This window comes from Marmota monax, unplaced genomic scaffold (genome assembly GCF_021218885.2).
Source record: "Marmota monax isolate L192 unplaced genomic scaffold, Marmota_monax_Labrador192_F-V1.1 WCK01_AAM20220418_F8-fsc00131, whole genome shotgun sequence".
NCBI classification, from domain to species: Eukaryota; Metazoa; Chordata; class Mammalia; order Rodentia; family Sciuridae; genus Marmota; species Marmota monax.
Genome location: NW_026693141.1, coordinates 4,100,637 through 4,116,993, shown reverse-complemented (window position 1 = coordinate 4,116,993; position 16,357 = coordinate 4,100,637). Strand labels below are relative to the sequence as shown.

Sequence of the window (16,357 nt, the reverse complement as noted above, 5' to 3'; positions counted from 1 at the left end):
TGGTTCATCAGATCCTGGTTACAGGGGTTATTCAGCTGTGTTGTTTCCCTCTACCATTATCTTTGGAGATTTCCTGCAGAGATTGTTATCCACATATGGTTCCAAAGAGGGAGAAAGACAATAGTCACTTTAGGAATATGTTGGTTAAATTTGAGAGAGAGGATGATGTGATTTTATTGGTAATTTATTCAATTTGTCTTGCCCTCAGCATGAAAGCAGTCTGTTGTACAAAAGTGCTGGGCTGAGGGAGACTTGTCTCCTGGGTAGAAGGACCACCTTGGCCAAGTTCCAACACTTCTCTGAACTTTAGTTTCTATCAGGAACGAAAAGAACTTAAAGGTCATTCAGCCACATACCCAGAGCTTGCATACATTCCGTAGGGTTACCCAGCCTCTAGTGACAGGGAATTTGTCATGTCCCAAAATGGCCAAGCCACCTCATCCCTCTAGACACTCCTTCCTGACTGTTGGAAAATTCTGTATGTTGAATCGACATCTGTTTCTCCACAGTTTGCACTCACTGGAGCCATACAGAGTAAAATGTCTAATGCTGCTTCCACAAATATTTGAGGACTGCTAACACATTTCCTTCTTCCACTCACTCCACAAGGCTTCTTTTCTTCAAACTAAACATGCCCAGTTATTTCAAACAGGGAGGCAATGTGGGGCAGTGGAAAGAACGTCAGTTCTGGAGCCAGACACATCTGATTCCGTTCCCAGTCCCTTCACATACTAACACTTAGCGCTCTGAGCTGCTATATCTTTCTCTGAGATGTGTGAATGAAAATACTCATTTAGCTGGGTTCCCGAGAGGATTAGGGATAAATTGGGTGATGATCCATGCTCATAGTAGGAGCTTAAAGTATGAGAGCTGTTACACTTTTTATGACATGATTTGCAGTACATTTTAGTTGATCTCTGAACACACTGCTGTTTGTCTGTTTGTCTTAATATCTGCTTTGTAGAACAGAATAAAATACTCTCTGTGAGGTCTAGCTAGCAGAACAGTGTAGGATTAGCTTATTTTGAATACTTCTCTATAGTCTACAATCACAGTAGTTTTTTTGGACCTGTATCCCATTGATTTACTAAACTTTTTTTGTTAACTGAAATCCTAAGTTTTACAAAATGCTGCTGTTCAGGTTTCTTCCATTTTGCACCTTTTTAGTTTATTCAGATCTATAATTACTGCTCTTAAAAGTGGCAGCCCCAGTTCTATGCTGTTTTTGTAAATATCCTTGAATTTGGGTCCAAAATTGAGGTTAGAAAAATATGATTATTGAGCCCGTGGAACCAGCCCTGATGATTTCCTAACGCTGTTGTGCATCAATGAGATGGAAAATGCAGAGCTTTCTACACTAATTTTTGCACAAATCTGAGGTCTTACTGTGATGTGGACCTGTGATAGAATTGGAATGTGATAGGAATGTCTGATAAGCTGTTGTCTGAGGAAATACTGCTGCATGTGATGTTGGTCAAGATAGGTTCCGTTTGGAAGAACTGAAGGGGTGCCCTGAGAGCAAGCCAGAGGCTGACTTAGTATTTATGTACGGTCTGTTTTCTCAGGCACTTCCAAGGGTTACATACCTCGGGCCAGATTCTCCCTCTGCAGAGAAGCTTCCTTCTGGAATTAAGTCGGGCACCACTAGAAGATTCCTTAACTCTTTGACTCCTGGGGCATCATGGTCAGCATTTTCTCCCTCCATTTCCGAAGGCAAATTCCCGGCTTTAACCAAGCTGATCTGTCATAGCATGCTCTGCATTTTTCCGACTCATTGTTATTGTGCAGAGATTTTTCCCAACTGGAATGCTTTTTCTATTTAACCAAGTTCTGGGCTCCATGGCTATCGACCTCCATTCTCCTTCTCCAAAGAAGTTTTTCCTAGTCACTCTGTGCGGGGAGGATTTCTCCTCACCATCAGATTTGGGATTTCTGTTAGTTTTTGGGAGCTTTCCCTGGCCCTCCTTTTTCCCCTAGGGGCTTACACTGTTTCTCCCCCAGTCTACACACTTGTTCCATGTGGGTAGATATGTTCTGTGGCCTTCAGAATAGGATCCTTTGTGGGGCACTTAGTCTGTTAATTAGAAAATTGCCTTCATCTTGGATGCTGGTGCTTCTGGCCTGTGAGAATGAAAGTATGGAATTGTTTGTAGGACTCAGAAGTTCCATTGAGGATAAATATGAGAAATATATAATGCAGAGGCTCTTGCTATTGTTTTCAATAGTTAAAATAGGAATGTCCTTACTTTGTTGAAAGGACCAGTTTAAATCTTGCTGAGTAATTCAGTCTTTAAAAAGTGGCAGTGGCTAGTTAGTATAGGTAATCCTCAATTTGTAAAGAGACTCATTTAAATTTTGTTAGGTAACCAATTAAGGCCTTTTAGGGTTTAAATCCATCTGTGGCTTCTCCTTTTCTTTAGGACAAATTCCAGCCTCTTTCCGATGGACTACTCTTTCTAGCCTAATTTTTTGTCCGTTGGGGCCCGGGGCCCGAAGGTCGTGCCTTTTTCCCCAATGGTTGTGCCGTCCTGAGCCTCCCGTGCTTTGCGAATGCAGTCCCCTCTGGCTGGAATGTTCTTTGTCTCTCCCGGTAAATGTCTATTCATCATTCAAGACAACCCTTCCCCCCTCCTCTTAATTACTTCCTCCCCTTTGCGCCCTCAAATTTTTGTACTTATTCATGCAGTATTTGTTAGGGGCCTGCTTTGTGACTGGCACCGTGGCGGGCTCTGGGGATACAAAAGGTGAATAACACTTGGGTTTGGTCTTTGAGGGCCTTACCCGTTGGGGAGGAGGGCGCCGATCTGTAACAAAATGTTGCTAGGAAATCAAAAGGAAATTTTTAAAAGCATCAATTCTTATCTCTCCCCCCACCTCCAGATGGCCAGTGTCCTTCTCTGGGGCAGGAGCCCTTTCTCATTTATTTTGTACCCGGCTAAACAAGCATTTGTTTCATGCCCCTCTTAATCAGACCCTGGTAGGTATACCCTCTATGCGCCACACGTTCTGATGACTTGTTCCTATGGCTGGTGTCTACAGAGTCTGGTGGGTGGCCCTAGGCTCCTGGTGTGATTAGATACCGGCAGCCTCGGCTAGCCCTGTGGCCAGCCTTTTGCCGAGTGGTGCTGTCTGCACTGCTGCCCTAAGATTCTGCCAAGTATTGGAAAGGCTTCTGCCCGGTGCGGAACAGAGGTCTGCAGCGCCCCCGCTGGACCGGCCGGCTCTGGGCTGCAGCCTCGCTTGTTAACGCTCAGCCTGAGCGCGGCCATCAAAATTTCAATTTATAGCCAGAAAATGTATGTAGATACTCTGATGCTCGACACTTCTCTTTTTAAAGGTGTAATAGATGCCTTTTAAAGGACTATGGGTTAAAGAAAATCCCTTTCCTCTTTCCTGCACCTTTGGTGTCTCTGCATTGTGATTTGCTGCACGTAAAGGGGGTCTTGCTGCCCTGATTGTGTGGCAGGTCCAGTGCCGCGCGCGGAATCCGCGCTGCGGTGGCCTCCGGCATGCCAACCACGTCGCACTGCTGTAGAGGAAACGTGTCCCGCACTGCTGCGGTTGCCCGAAGGAAACCACACTTTGTGCAACTTTGGCCTGCTTTGCTCCGTAGCAGCCATCCTATATGTTCCCCCTAACCTGGAGAGTCCCACAGAGCTTATGGTTCCCTTGGTCATTACCCATACTTAGAGACTTGGGAGATGTTGGGTGCTCGTGGTCCGCTCTTTCGGACATGGGCACTCATAGGATTTGGCATCCACACTTTGGGCATTGAATGCAAACAGGCGCTGCGGCAAGGACCACAGCCCTGTTCTCCTTTAGGTCAATTGGCCACCCTCTAAGGCTGGGGCCTGTGGTTACTGTAAGGGGAGTTTTGGGGTCTCAGGGTTCTGCCATCTTTGCCTGAGGCCTTAACTTCCAAGGAAGGGTTCTGCAGCACAATCACGAACTCAGGGTTTGGGGTCTGCGAGGAAGCGGTGGGGTGCTGGGGGCGATCCACACTTCTGAAGGCGCGTGAGGGGGGCACCCCACCACTGCGGCGGTGGCAGGGCTGCAGGGAGGGGCTCTGCGGCTGGCGCGCTCGGGAGGGGCGCTGCGGTGTGGTGGGCGGTCCAGGGGCGGGGCGCGGGTGGGCTCTAAAAGTCGGTGCCCGCTCGCTCGGCACTGCTGCGGCCACCAGCACTTCTCAGCGCCTTCTGGCAGGCGGCGGCAGCCCGGGCACCTCCTCTGCGGCAGCCGCGCCTCGCCAGCCGGAGCAGTGCCGCATCGCCCAAGTGGCCGCTCATTGCCGCCGCTGCCGGCTGCCCTGTGCCGGCGGTGGGCAGCGTTCCTGCCGCCACCGACCTCGCACAGCTGCAGGCGCCTCAGCGCGCCCAGTGCTCTGCAACCCTGCGGCGGGCGGCATGGGATAACGCGGCCATGGTGCGCCGAGATCGCCTCCGCAGGTGGGTGCGTGCGGGCTGCGGTGGAGGGCGCGTGGGGGTGTGGCCGGCTGATCCTAGTCTCGGGTGCTGGCGGATGCTGGGGACTCTGCCTGGCAGAGCCCAGCTGCCTTGTAAAGAAAACCCCACCCAGCCAGCCACCGTTCTGTCTCCTTGGTGTTAGTGGGGTCACTTCTGTCAGCCGTAGAGCGTTTCAAATTTGGGGTCTCTCTGGCTTATTTTTAAACCCCGGGGTCGCCCCAGTAAGGTTTGAGATTTTTAGACCATGAGCTCACCCCAATATGATGTATGATCTCCAGACCCCCGGTATCGCCTTGCTGCGAATTAGGATTTTTAGACCCGGTCATCTTTGTAGTGGTGACTTACGACCTTTACATCCTGGAATCACTCGTGTGGTTTACGATTTTTAAGACCCCACCATTGACGTGGTGTGATTTAGGATTTCCAGATCTAGTCATTGCTGTGGCGTGACTTATGATTTCTCGATCCTGGTAATGCCCCGGTGTGACTTAAGATTTTTAGACCCGACCCTCACTGGTTTGTGACTTGGGGTTTCTAGACCCCAGTACTGCCCTGCTGGATTTATGATTTCCAGACCCCTGGTATTGTTGTGGTGTGATTTAGACCCCGCTATTGCAGTAGCGCAATTTAAGATTTCCAGATCCTGGCGTCTCGGTGGCGTGTTACCGCAAAGGTGTGACTAGAACTTGCCGCGCTGTATCTCCAAGATGTTAAGTATTGTTCAGAGGTCAGTAACGAGACGTGCGAGGGGTAATGGGGATGCAACCAAACTGTCATGCTGTAACCGGCAATGTTTGATTTAGCGGGTTTACAGAGCAGTTCGTCCTCTCACAGCGATGCCGTCAGGTAATATTAGACAAATGCATTTTTCCCATGTACAACATGAAGAAATCAAGGCTCAGGTTAATTTCCATAGTTTTCACTGGAGTTTGTTGAATTTATACTCTGAATCATGACTCCATCAAATAATGGGAATTTGACCAAAAAATGGATTAAAATGTTAATCCATTTTATCTACGTACTCGCTTCACTACTAAAAATTCTAAAATGTCGGTGGAGCAATTTTACCGAGGCAATTAAGACCGAGAATAACTCTGTAAGGGGCTGATTTGCTTTCTCAGAGTAAAAGAGGGCCAGCGGTGGGTTGTGCAGGAGCGCAACGTGGGTATCAGGCGTGGGGTTTTTGGTCCCCTCCCCCTCTCATGGTTTGCTGCCAAAGGAGCCCCTCCCTGGTGCTTTGCTGAGTCACTGCAGATTCTGCTGCTGGGACTGTGAATGGATGCCAGGAGAGATGATTTGAAAAATAAATGAATTGAGGTATAGGGCAGATAGCACTGAGAAAATGATAACGAAAATCAATTTTTTTTGTTGTTGTTGTTATTTAGGAGGCGGTACTGGGATGTAGCCTGCCGCTATTGCGCGGCGCAGATTGTGATATAACCCTCTTGTTCCAGCACTTTTCCAATCGTTTCTATTATTACCATGAAAGGTAGAACTAAATCTTGGTTTCTGTTTTATAGGCAGGTACTTCAGGGGCGAGGAAGACTACCCTAGTGATGGCTAAAAACCATATGCAGGGAACTGAGCTTAAGGGACATGGTTATTTTAGCATAGTGGAATCATGGGTATATTTTTTAGTTAAAAAAAAAAAGGCATTTTTGTGAATGAATTTGCTCACGTTGGGTAGGGGTTGTGGCCAGATTACGGGTAACACAATGGCAGGGTGAGCGCATAGACGCAAAGCCGGTTTCACCAAGGTGTGAGCAATTGATCTCCTTTATTTGTGGCTATTTTAATGACAATTTTATTGACATCTCTTATTTAAGTTTTGGAGGATATTGTTTCCATTCTGGCTGTTTGATAAAACAACTGGGAATTCTTTCCCTGGTGACCATGGGGAGTCGCAGACTGGACAAGGAAACAGTTTCTAATTCAGTGTGCATGAATTATCTGGATCTTTGAAGTTTTGGGCATGGCAAGGCTGGGTGTAGAAACCAGTGCTTTCTTTCCAAAGAGAAAAAACAATTCTCACATGCTGGGTCTGTCGGATTTGGGGTGGTGGTGGGGGTTGGGGTGGTGGTGGGGGTTGGGGTGGTGGTGGGGGGTGTCATGAAATTAACTAAATGAGTCTGCTAAGAAAAGGAGGAATATAATCTGTTGCCCATACTTATTTTTAAGAGATTAGATATGCAGGCTCATGACAAAGCTGCTTATGTTGGAATATACAGTAGAGCAGCTGTCTTGTTGCTTTTACAGACTCTTTACCCTAAATGGTTTCTCAGCCCAAATCTGGACAGTAGTGCTAAAGGGAGCTTCACTTGAATCAGAGGGTTGACAAGTATTTAAAATCAGAAGCAGCTCTCTATTTAAGGACATGTGATAAGTCAGTCTCTCTTTCTCACACACACAAACACACACACATTTTAAGACATTAGTAGCATGTATATGTATTTTAAACATTAGGAGTTGTTGAATAGGTGTTAGAGTTTTTATAATATACAGTAAGTTATATTTTTCCTTGGGAAACCTCTTTAGCAGATATCAGGAAGTGCACAAAGGTATGTGTGTGTGTATGGGGAAGCTGAGGGGTTAAAGTGGCTGAAGGTAGGTAGAAGGTTACATACTGAAATAATATATTTTCCCCTTAAAAGTAGAGTGGTGAGCAAATTATGGTGATTGCCACAGCCACAGAGGTGTGATCCAATTCTACTTGATAAAACTTTTTGCCCTTGGTGGTGGTGGTGGTGGGGGGCTGGTGGGCAATATAGTCACTGTATGGTACAAAAGTTTCCTTCTCCATGCTTCCAGCTCAGGTTGTGGAAGTGTACCATATTACCCCAACTGCTTTTCCCACAGGATGAGGGAGTGGTGGGTCCAGGTGGGGCTACTGGCTGTGCCCCTGCTGGCCGCATACCTGCACATCCCACCCCCTCAGCTGTCTCCTGCGCTGCACTCATGGAAGACTTCTGGCAAGTTTTTCACCTACAAGGGACTGCGCATCTTCTACCAGGGTAAGAACTGGATTACTGGAATACCCTATAGGTGTGATCCACGTAGGTCCCAGCCAAGGTGCTTATTTTGTGTCCCTTGGTCTCTATTGCCCCTTAGTGATGGAGGGGAGTAACCCCTTTCTCTGTTTAGTGTCCCTGAAGGAATGAGGGGCATGGATTAATTCCCCTCATTCACTGGAGAGCCGGGAGACTCAGAAAGCTGTGGGGGTGGGGGTTGGAATTAAGAGTCCAATCTCTGTATACGACTTTTTAGTAAGTTTTTTTTTTTTTTTTTTTGGTGTGGCTTGATTTGTATTCAGATATTAGTTTTCTCTTCTGAGCACCCCTAGTGTCAGGTTATATGTACAATATTCAGAGATGTAACTACCATTGTTTCTCTCCCCCCAATTCCTGATTTAATTTTATTGAATTGTTTTCTATAAAGATTTTTAAATGTGATTTAAGTCTTATACTGTTGTATAAATTAATTTGCTAAGGATAATTACTATGACTGTACTTACTAAGTAATAACCATATGCCAGGCATCGAGTTACATTTTCAACCTTCATTGTTTCTTTGAATCTTTACAACAGCATTTGGAGATAGGTGCCATTAATCTCATTTTATAGGTGAAGAAACTGGGAAACAGACTGGAAAAGATTTCTTTTGGGCGGGGGTCAAGAGCAATAACGAAAAATGTTTGTCATAAACCGTTTTTCATTATTGCTCCTGACCTCCTCTCATTTGCTATATTCAATTAAGTAAGTATATATTATATTGGTTTGGTTTATTTCCAGATCTTCAATATTTGTTGTTGTACAGATTATTTGTATAGATTAAGAATAAAGCTCCTTGGCTAAAGTATATAACATTTTTAATTGCTGTAAATTATTTTTAAAAATCTTATTATTGAATTTTCATGCCACTGGCAGTATATAAATGTATTCATTTTAATCCAGTATTATTAGTAAGGCATTTTATTGTCTATCTGGCTAATCTGAAAGATGTATAATTATTCCATGTTATCATATGCATTAAAAAATGTTCCTATCTGTGTGTATTGATTAATGCTTTTTTGTAGTCGATAGAATTGTATAATAGTTTGAACATTATGCTTTTGATACCAGATTGGTTTTCTTCTGCTAAAACAGCATAAAACTATAAAGTGCTCACAGGAAGAATTGCTCAGTATTATAGAATTTTTGCAATAAGTTACTGATAAATTACAAAAAAATTTTAGTTTATGTGTTGATGATATATTTTTAACTGGGAAAGTTTACTTTTTACTGTGAATAAGCTTGTATTTTAACTTAATATAAAGTAAAGGGAGATATAGATACGCCTTTCAAAGGAAATTTAAGTAAAGCAAGCTACCTTCATATTTTCACAGGAAGTATCCTATTTATAATTTTTCAATACACAGATTAAAAAGTGCCTGTTATTACTTGAAGCAATTAGCTTTCATTTTAAAAAGCAATATATCAGTTTAACTTGGTTATAGATTTTTGTCCTTTATACCATATTAGTTAAGATTTTAACATATTCAAAGTTATTTTTATAGGGAGTTGGCCTAATCGATCTGCCTTTTTTTCCAGACTCTGTGGGTGTGGTTGGCAGTCCTGAGATAGTTGTGCTTTTACATGGCTTTCCAACTTCCAGCTATGACTGGTACAAGGTAATGAAGTCAGATTTCTAGGTCCTACTATGTCTTCAAAAATACAAAAATCAAGGATTTTCTTGTTAGCACTACAAGGCTCTTGAAAATTTAAATCACTTTATGAAATAGCATTAAACATCTAACTGTTTCATTTATTGTAAGGGAGTAAAAAACTCTTTGGCAGTCTGGAAAGGCTCATTGCGAAGTTAACAATGCTGGAGCTTCACCTTCAATAGATTAATCACTAGGAATCAAGCACTTTCCAGGAGGATCAACTCGGGGGTGGCTAGTGGTAGTTTCATTAGGTTTTCACTTTATCAAAGTCCATCTGTAAAGCTGGGATAGGGATGAAGCTTCTGTGCTGCTGTGGGTCACGGGAGGGGTGGCGCGGCGCAGGAGCAGAAAATCCAAACCATCCTTTCTTTCTTATAGATTTGGGAAGGTCTGACCCTGAGGTTTCATCGAGTGATTGCCCTTGACTTCTTAGGCTTTGGCTTCAGTGACAAACCGGTGAGAAGCACCTATATGGAACCAGTATTGGGACTGGGGAGGATGTGGATGGAGGGGTCAGGCTGGCAGAGAGACCTGTACATGACTTTATCCTTTATCCTGTGTATCTGGCCTTTCCTTTTCTTAGAGACCACACCACTATTCCATATTTGAGCAGGCCAGCATCGTGGAGGCGCTTTTGCGCCATCTAGGACTCCAGAACCGTAGGATCAACCTGTTGTCTCACGACTATGGAGACATTGTTGCTCAGGAGCTGCTGTATAGGTCAGTGAAGCCAGATTTCTATCCTCTTCACAGGCTGCACACTAGCTTAAGATGCTGGGAAAGTAAATTGTTCCTGGCCCCCTGCTATTCTTTTCCGGGGGGGGGGGGGGGGGGGGCGCTGTGATCGGCTGCTGCGCTGGTGTCAGTCTGCTCAGCTAAGTGTGTGTGTTTCCTCATCCCCTGCTCCAGGTACAAGCAAAATCGATCTGGCCGGCTTACTATAAAGAGTCTCTGTCTGTCAAATGGAGGTAACTGTCTGTCTTGGCAGAGGGTGGAAAAGTGGGGCATAGCCTAGGAGGGCCACCTTTAGATGATATAGGGACATCTAAGTATAATCTGATGATACTGCAAGCACACACAGTATTTTGTGCCGTGAATTGCTTTGGTGGTCGATGACATTTATGAACCCCTTTTCAGAATGATGATTTTAAATATAGAAAAATAAATAGGCTTACAAAGGAAAGTAATTATGTTGACATACAGTCAATAAGAACCTATATCATAGTAATATGTACTGCTTTTGGAGTGCATTACACAGTGAGATCTAATGATGGGTCTGGTAGCACTCTGATTAGAAGTAATGAGGAGGGTAAGTGCTGCTTTGATGTATTTGTAATGACTATAGCAGGTTATGAAAAAAATAAGTTATAGATACCATAGAGTCTTAAAATTCTTATTTGATGGCAATACCAAGTTTCAGGAGGAAATCAGTGGGCCCCAGATTAGAACTTTTGGAAATGTTTCTTTTTCTTTGTGTGCCATTGAGCACAGCTTTAAATCCATGAATATCCAAATGTCCCCTGAATGCCTGAAGGGCAGCTTGGGAGAAGAGTCAAGTCTGTTCCTTTTTCAGCAATATTTATGTCTTTCTTCCATTGATTCTGGAGAGAAATGGAAAAGAAAAAACTAGTTGTCCCCCCCCCCCCCAATTTTCTTTTAGGACCTTCACTTACTGAAAGAATCTTGTGTTTCTGCAGCCCAAATCATTAACAACACTGTGTTCTGTGTGGTGGGAGGAAATGCTAAGTGGAGTCAGCCTAGTCATCAGCATTATGGATAGTTGTGTAATTATTTTTCCCTACCCTTAAAATGGGGGAAAAAATTCCAGTAGGATATAATTTAATTAGGTAAACACAAAACACTCTGGAGAAGTAATCATAGAAAATAATAGTCATGCCTTGCTTAACGAGGGGGATACACATATATGCAGTCCGCTGTTGGTTGAAATTTGTTATGTAGTGCGTGGCTGTACTAAGTTTTATTTGTGTATCCATTTTGGCTAACGGCCCAAAAGGTGACAACGGATAGGGTGGATACTTTCTGATAACAGTCTTACTTTTGACTTAAAAGTTGATGGTAAATGACTAAGAGAAATCTCTTCTTCTACAGGTATCTTTCCTGAGACTCATCGGCCTCTCCTTCTCCAAAAGGTTGGCTACTTCCCTGAATAGGTCCTCAATTTTAAGGCTTGTGTTGATATTAAGGAAACTAGACCTTTTAACTGTAGCTCATTACAGCAGGTATAACCCTTAAAAGTTTTCTCCTCCTTATGAATTCACTTTAATAAAGTTAATTTTCCCCTTCTTAGGCAAACAAAGCAGTGGAAGTGGCTCCTACATAAAACTGAAAACTATTTCTGAGAATGAGAGATGAATAGATATTTGGAGAAATACAACTATATAAAGATTTGTGTCACAAGTATGAAGTATGATATCTGAACAAACTGGGATCCTGGTCTAAGCTTGAATACACAAAAGTTAAAAGCCCTAAGGATTTATGGCCAGGTGCTACGGAGTACACCTATAGTCCCAAGCTACTTGGGAGGCTGAGCTAGGAGAAGGTCTTGAGCCCAGAAATTTAGGGCCAGCCTGGGCAACATAGACTCTGATTCTTTTCTTTTTTTGAGACGGGTCCCACTCTATTGCTCAGACTGGCCTTATGTTTTTAATCCCCCTGCATCAGCCTCCCAGGTAACTGGGATTACAGATGTGCACCACGGTGCCTGAGGTACTGCTTCTTTAAAAAAAAAAAAAGAAAAAAGCATATTAGGGGTTTAGTGAAGTATAGAAGTGTAATCGTAATGATAATTAGAAATATATTTGTCTTCTGTGAGAGAATAATGTGGGTAGACAAAACAAAACTGAAGCTAACCATGGAACTTTTCATGGGGAGCTTTTTAGTTCCTAGTATAAAACTTTTTGTCCTGATGAGTTGGTTTCTCTGGATTCTTGATTTTTACTTTCACTTATTATCTACAGCTACTTAAAGATGGAGGTGTGCTGTCACCCATCCTCACGAGGTTGATGAATTTCTTTGTATTTTCTCGAGGGTAAGTCGTTATCAAAGATGGAGTATGGCCTGGGAACGCTGTAGTGAAAAGTTGCTGCCATTACAATTCAGGGCCAAATCCTGGGGTTTGAGATATTCAGGCAAAGGTGTTGGCCACTTGCCAGGAAAGTAGTAGAAGGAATTCATAAATCAGTTAAGGGTCAGACTTCATGACCTCTGAGGTTCCAGCCATATTTAACATTCTGAATTCTCTCCACACTTATCTTCCTGCATTCTGGCCTCTTTTCAGTCTTACTCCAGTCTTTGGACCATACACTCGACCCTCCGAGAGTGAGCTGTGGGATATGTGGGCAGGGATCCGAAACAATGACGGGAACTTGGTGATTGACAGGTAAGAAATAAACCTTTCCTTTGGGTTCTGGAGAGGCTTTTTCGGAAAGTGGGGCAAGATGCAAGATTGCTTCTATTTGATGACTTGTTCCTATCACAAGAAGGCTGGTTAGGACCTATGAGGCAAACCGAAAACTGGTCTTGGTCTCTGCTTTTCAAAAAGAAATAAATAGATATGGTGAGCCCTGTGCCTAAGCCATTTGGTGCAAGAAGGGTGGATAAATAGCTATGAATTCTAATGCTAATTGACTGATATACTTTAGATGTTTTTGTTAATGCTTCAAAATGTCCAATCATAGTTGTGAAAAGAGCCTAGTACCTCTCAAAAAAGTATCAAGGCTCTTTCTTTTGCATATCTTTTCAATAGCAACAGGGAATGAGATGCAAGACTTCTCTGTCTTATACCAAGAACTGCCATGCCTTGGTTCTCACTGAGGGACCTAGAGATGGTAATATCCATAACTACTTGAGGCCCTGTCTTTTTTATCAGTGGGGTCAAGTAGCATCAGTGTTTTAACTGATGGCTTTGCTGGGATTGTGTGTTAGCAGGAGTCATTCCTCTCTCCTAACCTAAGTCCCTGTGAAATCCTTCAAGATTAGTTTTAATATAAAAAACTGAAGAACAAACATGATCTCCTTAAAATTTATTCTTCAAAAAAGTAAATAATAAGGTGATATTTGGGTTCACAAATAATAATAATAATAATAATAATTATTATTATTATTATCATCATCATCATCATTCTGGAGTTGCCAGGAAGAACAGTACATGAGTCTGAGAGCTGAAATGTGGCTACAACATTTTGCACTTTAGGAAAAGGAATTCTCCCCATTCTGTCTGTGATCAGATGAAGTACAGAGATGACATTTTATGTTCATGAGCTTCTACATTTAATTTTAGAGGACAATGTCAACTTAGAGATCATGTAGTTCATTCCTCCTATTTTAAAAAAAAGAAAACTGAGATCAGAAGATGTGTGTTATAACTTTGAGTCATTGAGCTGGTTAGTGGTGGAGCTAAAATCAGAACCTTAAGTCCAGGTTTTAGTCACATATGCTCCAAAACAACCTTCAGCCTTCCTGAGCTCTCATCCCTGCTTAATAAATGCATAGGCCCATTTGTGCTTCTGTTGATATGAGAGGTATGATCACTGCTGTAGCCAGAGGGTACTTAATACAAATGGATAAAGTGGCCATTCCCAGGACATCTAAGTTGCTTCCAGATGCAAAAGTGTTCCTTGTGGCTCAGATCAGGCTTTGGAGTTCCACTAATAATCAAGGTTTCTTGTTCTGCTCCTGCTGACTTACCTGTCCTATAGTCTCTTACAGTACATTAATCAGAGGAAGAAGTTTAGAAGACGCTGGGTGGGAGCTCTTGCCTCTGTAACTATTCCCAGTGAGTATTCTTACATTACTTTTGATAGGAAAACTTAAGTTAAAATAACTGCAACTCAGTTAAATCTGAATTTTAGCTAAACAGTAACTATATTTTGAGAATTAGTATCAACATAGAAAACCAAAATTTTTGTTTTTTACCTGAAATTCATATTTAACTTGGTGTCCTTTTATTTCATTAGCAACACTACTTCTAACATCTGGAACACCAGTGATGTATGTAGAGTCAAATGTATAAACCACTGAAACATGTAGTTGGCATTGCTGAACTACTGACAGGAGGCTGTTGAGATTACTAATCAAGAGGCTATAGGTGGTTTGAGCTCATTGGTGTCTTCATTCTCACAGAATGAAAATATTGACATAGGCCTCACATACAGTAGTTAGTGCTCAAGAAATTATTGGTTGATGTCAAATAACTGTAGAGACTTAAACTATGACAGTATCTTGGATTTACAAAATGAGAATGTTGAAAGCTTATTCTTTTTGGTCCAGGAACAGAAGACCTGGAAGGATAAAATGGCTGTATATAGGAGAAAGTGTGCCAAATGAAACAACTGACTTGGTTGCTAGGTTTCCTATAAGAAAAAAATTTGTTTAATTTGCAGAAAATCTTTTTTTTTTTTTGAGGTAGGGGAGTTAATTTTAGGATGGCAGTAGGAAAACAGAAATGAGAGCTGTTGGTAATTCATCCCTCTTCTGTTTCTTAGTTCATTTTATCTATGGGCCATTGGATCCTATAAATCCCTATCCAGAGTTTTTGGAGCTGTACAGGTGAGTCTTGCTTAGAGGTGTTTTGTCAGTATTTCATCCTGACAGGGGTAAACAGAATTACCTGTTGAGGCTGTTGGCACTAGCTATTGTCTCTGACCTCAATGGCTGTTCATCCAGAAACCATATCATGGAAAGATCAAGAAACTGAGTTATATATTCTCTTATTGTGTATAGCCTGTTTTCACTATTACGGCTATTTCATATTCCTAGGTATAGAGATAAGAAAAAGCTATCATGTGAACCAAGGAATGAAAGTGGATATATCTTAAATGTTTGTTTTAATCTGACTGTAAAGCCAGTTTGTTGACCTAAACTGAGTAGACTGATAGGAGAGATTAAGAGGAAAAGTGCCTTCTCATTAGTTGTTATGCTCTCTGGGTACTTACTTGGAAGGTGTTGGAATATGAAATCTTTTGACTATGTCACGTAAGACTGTTCCATACCTTCTTATAGCCTAGTGGACATATATGGCCTAGTAGTAGATGGCTTGCTTGTAATTTTAGTCAAAATCCCCTCTCTCATCGCCTCCTGAGATTAAGGATGGTCCTTGGTTATCTTTGCTTGGGGCAGTGAGTTGCTGAGTGATCCACTTGTTCTATGCTTCATGCTTCTCTAAAGAGCTGAAAGTCATCCTGTTTTGCAACTGTTGCAAAAGTGTTATATTTTCAAGTTGTTGTTTGTTGAATTATGAACAATTAAAAACTAGTCTGCATAAGTGGAATTGGCAAGTTTATCTGCCTTAGATAATTCCAAAGTAGAAGGCGAATAAGCTTTTTGTTGGTTCCTTCTAGTGTGGTCTATATCTGCAGGGGCATTTGCTGGGGCTTCCCACTGGCTTACCTCCTCCCTTCCCTCCAGCCTTAAGTTCACCTACATGCTGTTCTCTTCCACTAGGAAAACGCTGCCGCGGTCCACAGTGTCGATTCTGGATGACCACATTAGCCACTACCCACAGCTAGAGGATCCCATGGGCTTCTTGAATGCATATATGGGCTTCATCAACTCCTTCTGAGCTGGAAAGAGTAGCTTCCCTGTATTATCTCCCCGACTCCCATATCTGTTGTGTATTCCACTTAGGAAGAAATGCCCAAAAGAGGTCCTGGCAATCAAACACTGTTTTCTCACAAAAGTCCACTTTACTCACATTGATGGATCAGAATATAGAAAAAAGGCAGCAGAAACTCTGACAAAATAGCCCACCTCATTCCTTTGATGTCTGATGAAGTATATAGACTTGTCTTTGTGTTATTAGGAAATTCTGATGAGCATGACTTCTCATGGATGCATAGAGACAGGCATTAGACATTCTTTTGCTTAGAAGACTTTTTAACACTTCTGTGGAACTTTCCTGAAGTATCTGAAAGTGCTAATTTCTGGCCCAACCCGAATTGGAATTCCACAGTAGAGAATGAGGAGTGGGGCCTGTTATCTCTCCTTAAATGGCTTGAAGGGTACATGGTTTTTAAAGTTCTCTAGGCAACATAGTTTAAGTGAGAGTGAATATCCCTTGTCATACTTGGATTAGTTTCATCAGCTGCTTCAAATTATAGACATTTTGTTAAAATATTTGTTTAAGTAATGCAGTATTTTAAAGTATGGTATAAGAGTATGATATGCCTACACAT

General features: G+C 42.4%; 1 protein-coding gene across 1 annotated transcript; it reads left to right on the top strand.

Moving 5' to 3' along the window:
- The first annotated feature begins 4,169 nt into the window (after positions 1-4,169).
- Mest (mesoderm specific transcript) lies at positions 4,170-16,296 on the top strand. Its single transcript, XM_046455084.2, has 12 exons — positions 4,170-4,445; positions 7,320-7,474; positions 9,049-9,128; positions 9,543-9,620; positions 9,748-9,884; positions 10,074-10,132; positions 11,274-11,314; positions 12,143-12,213; positions 12,463-12,564; positions 13,883-13,959; positions 14,669-14,732; positions 15,627-16,296. The coding sequence occupies exons 1-12, from the start codon at positions 4,420-4,422 to the stop codon at positions 15,742-15,744; spliced, it is 1,008 nt and encodes a 335-aa protein (XP_046311040.1). The 5' UTR covers positions 4,170-4,419; the 3' UTR covers positions 15,745-16,296.
- Positions 16,297-16,357: the final 61 nt, after the last annotated feature.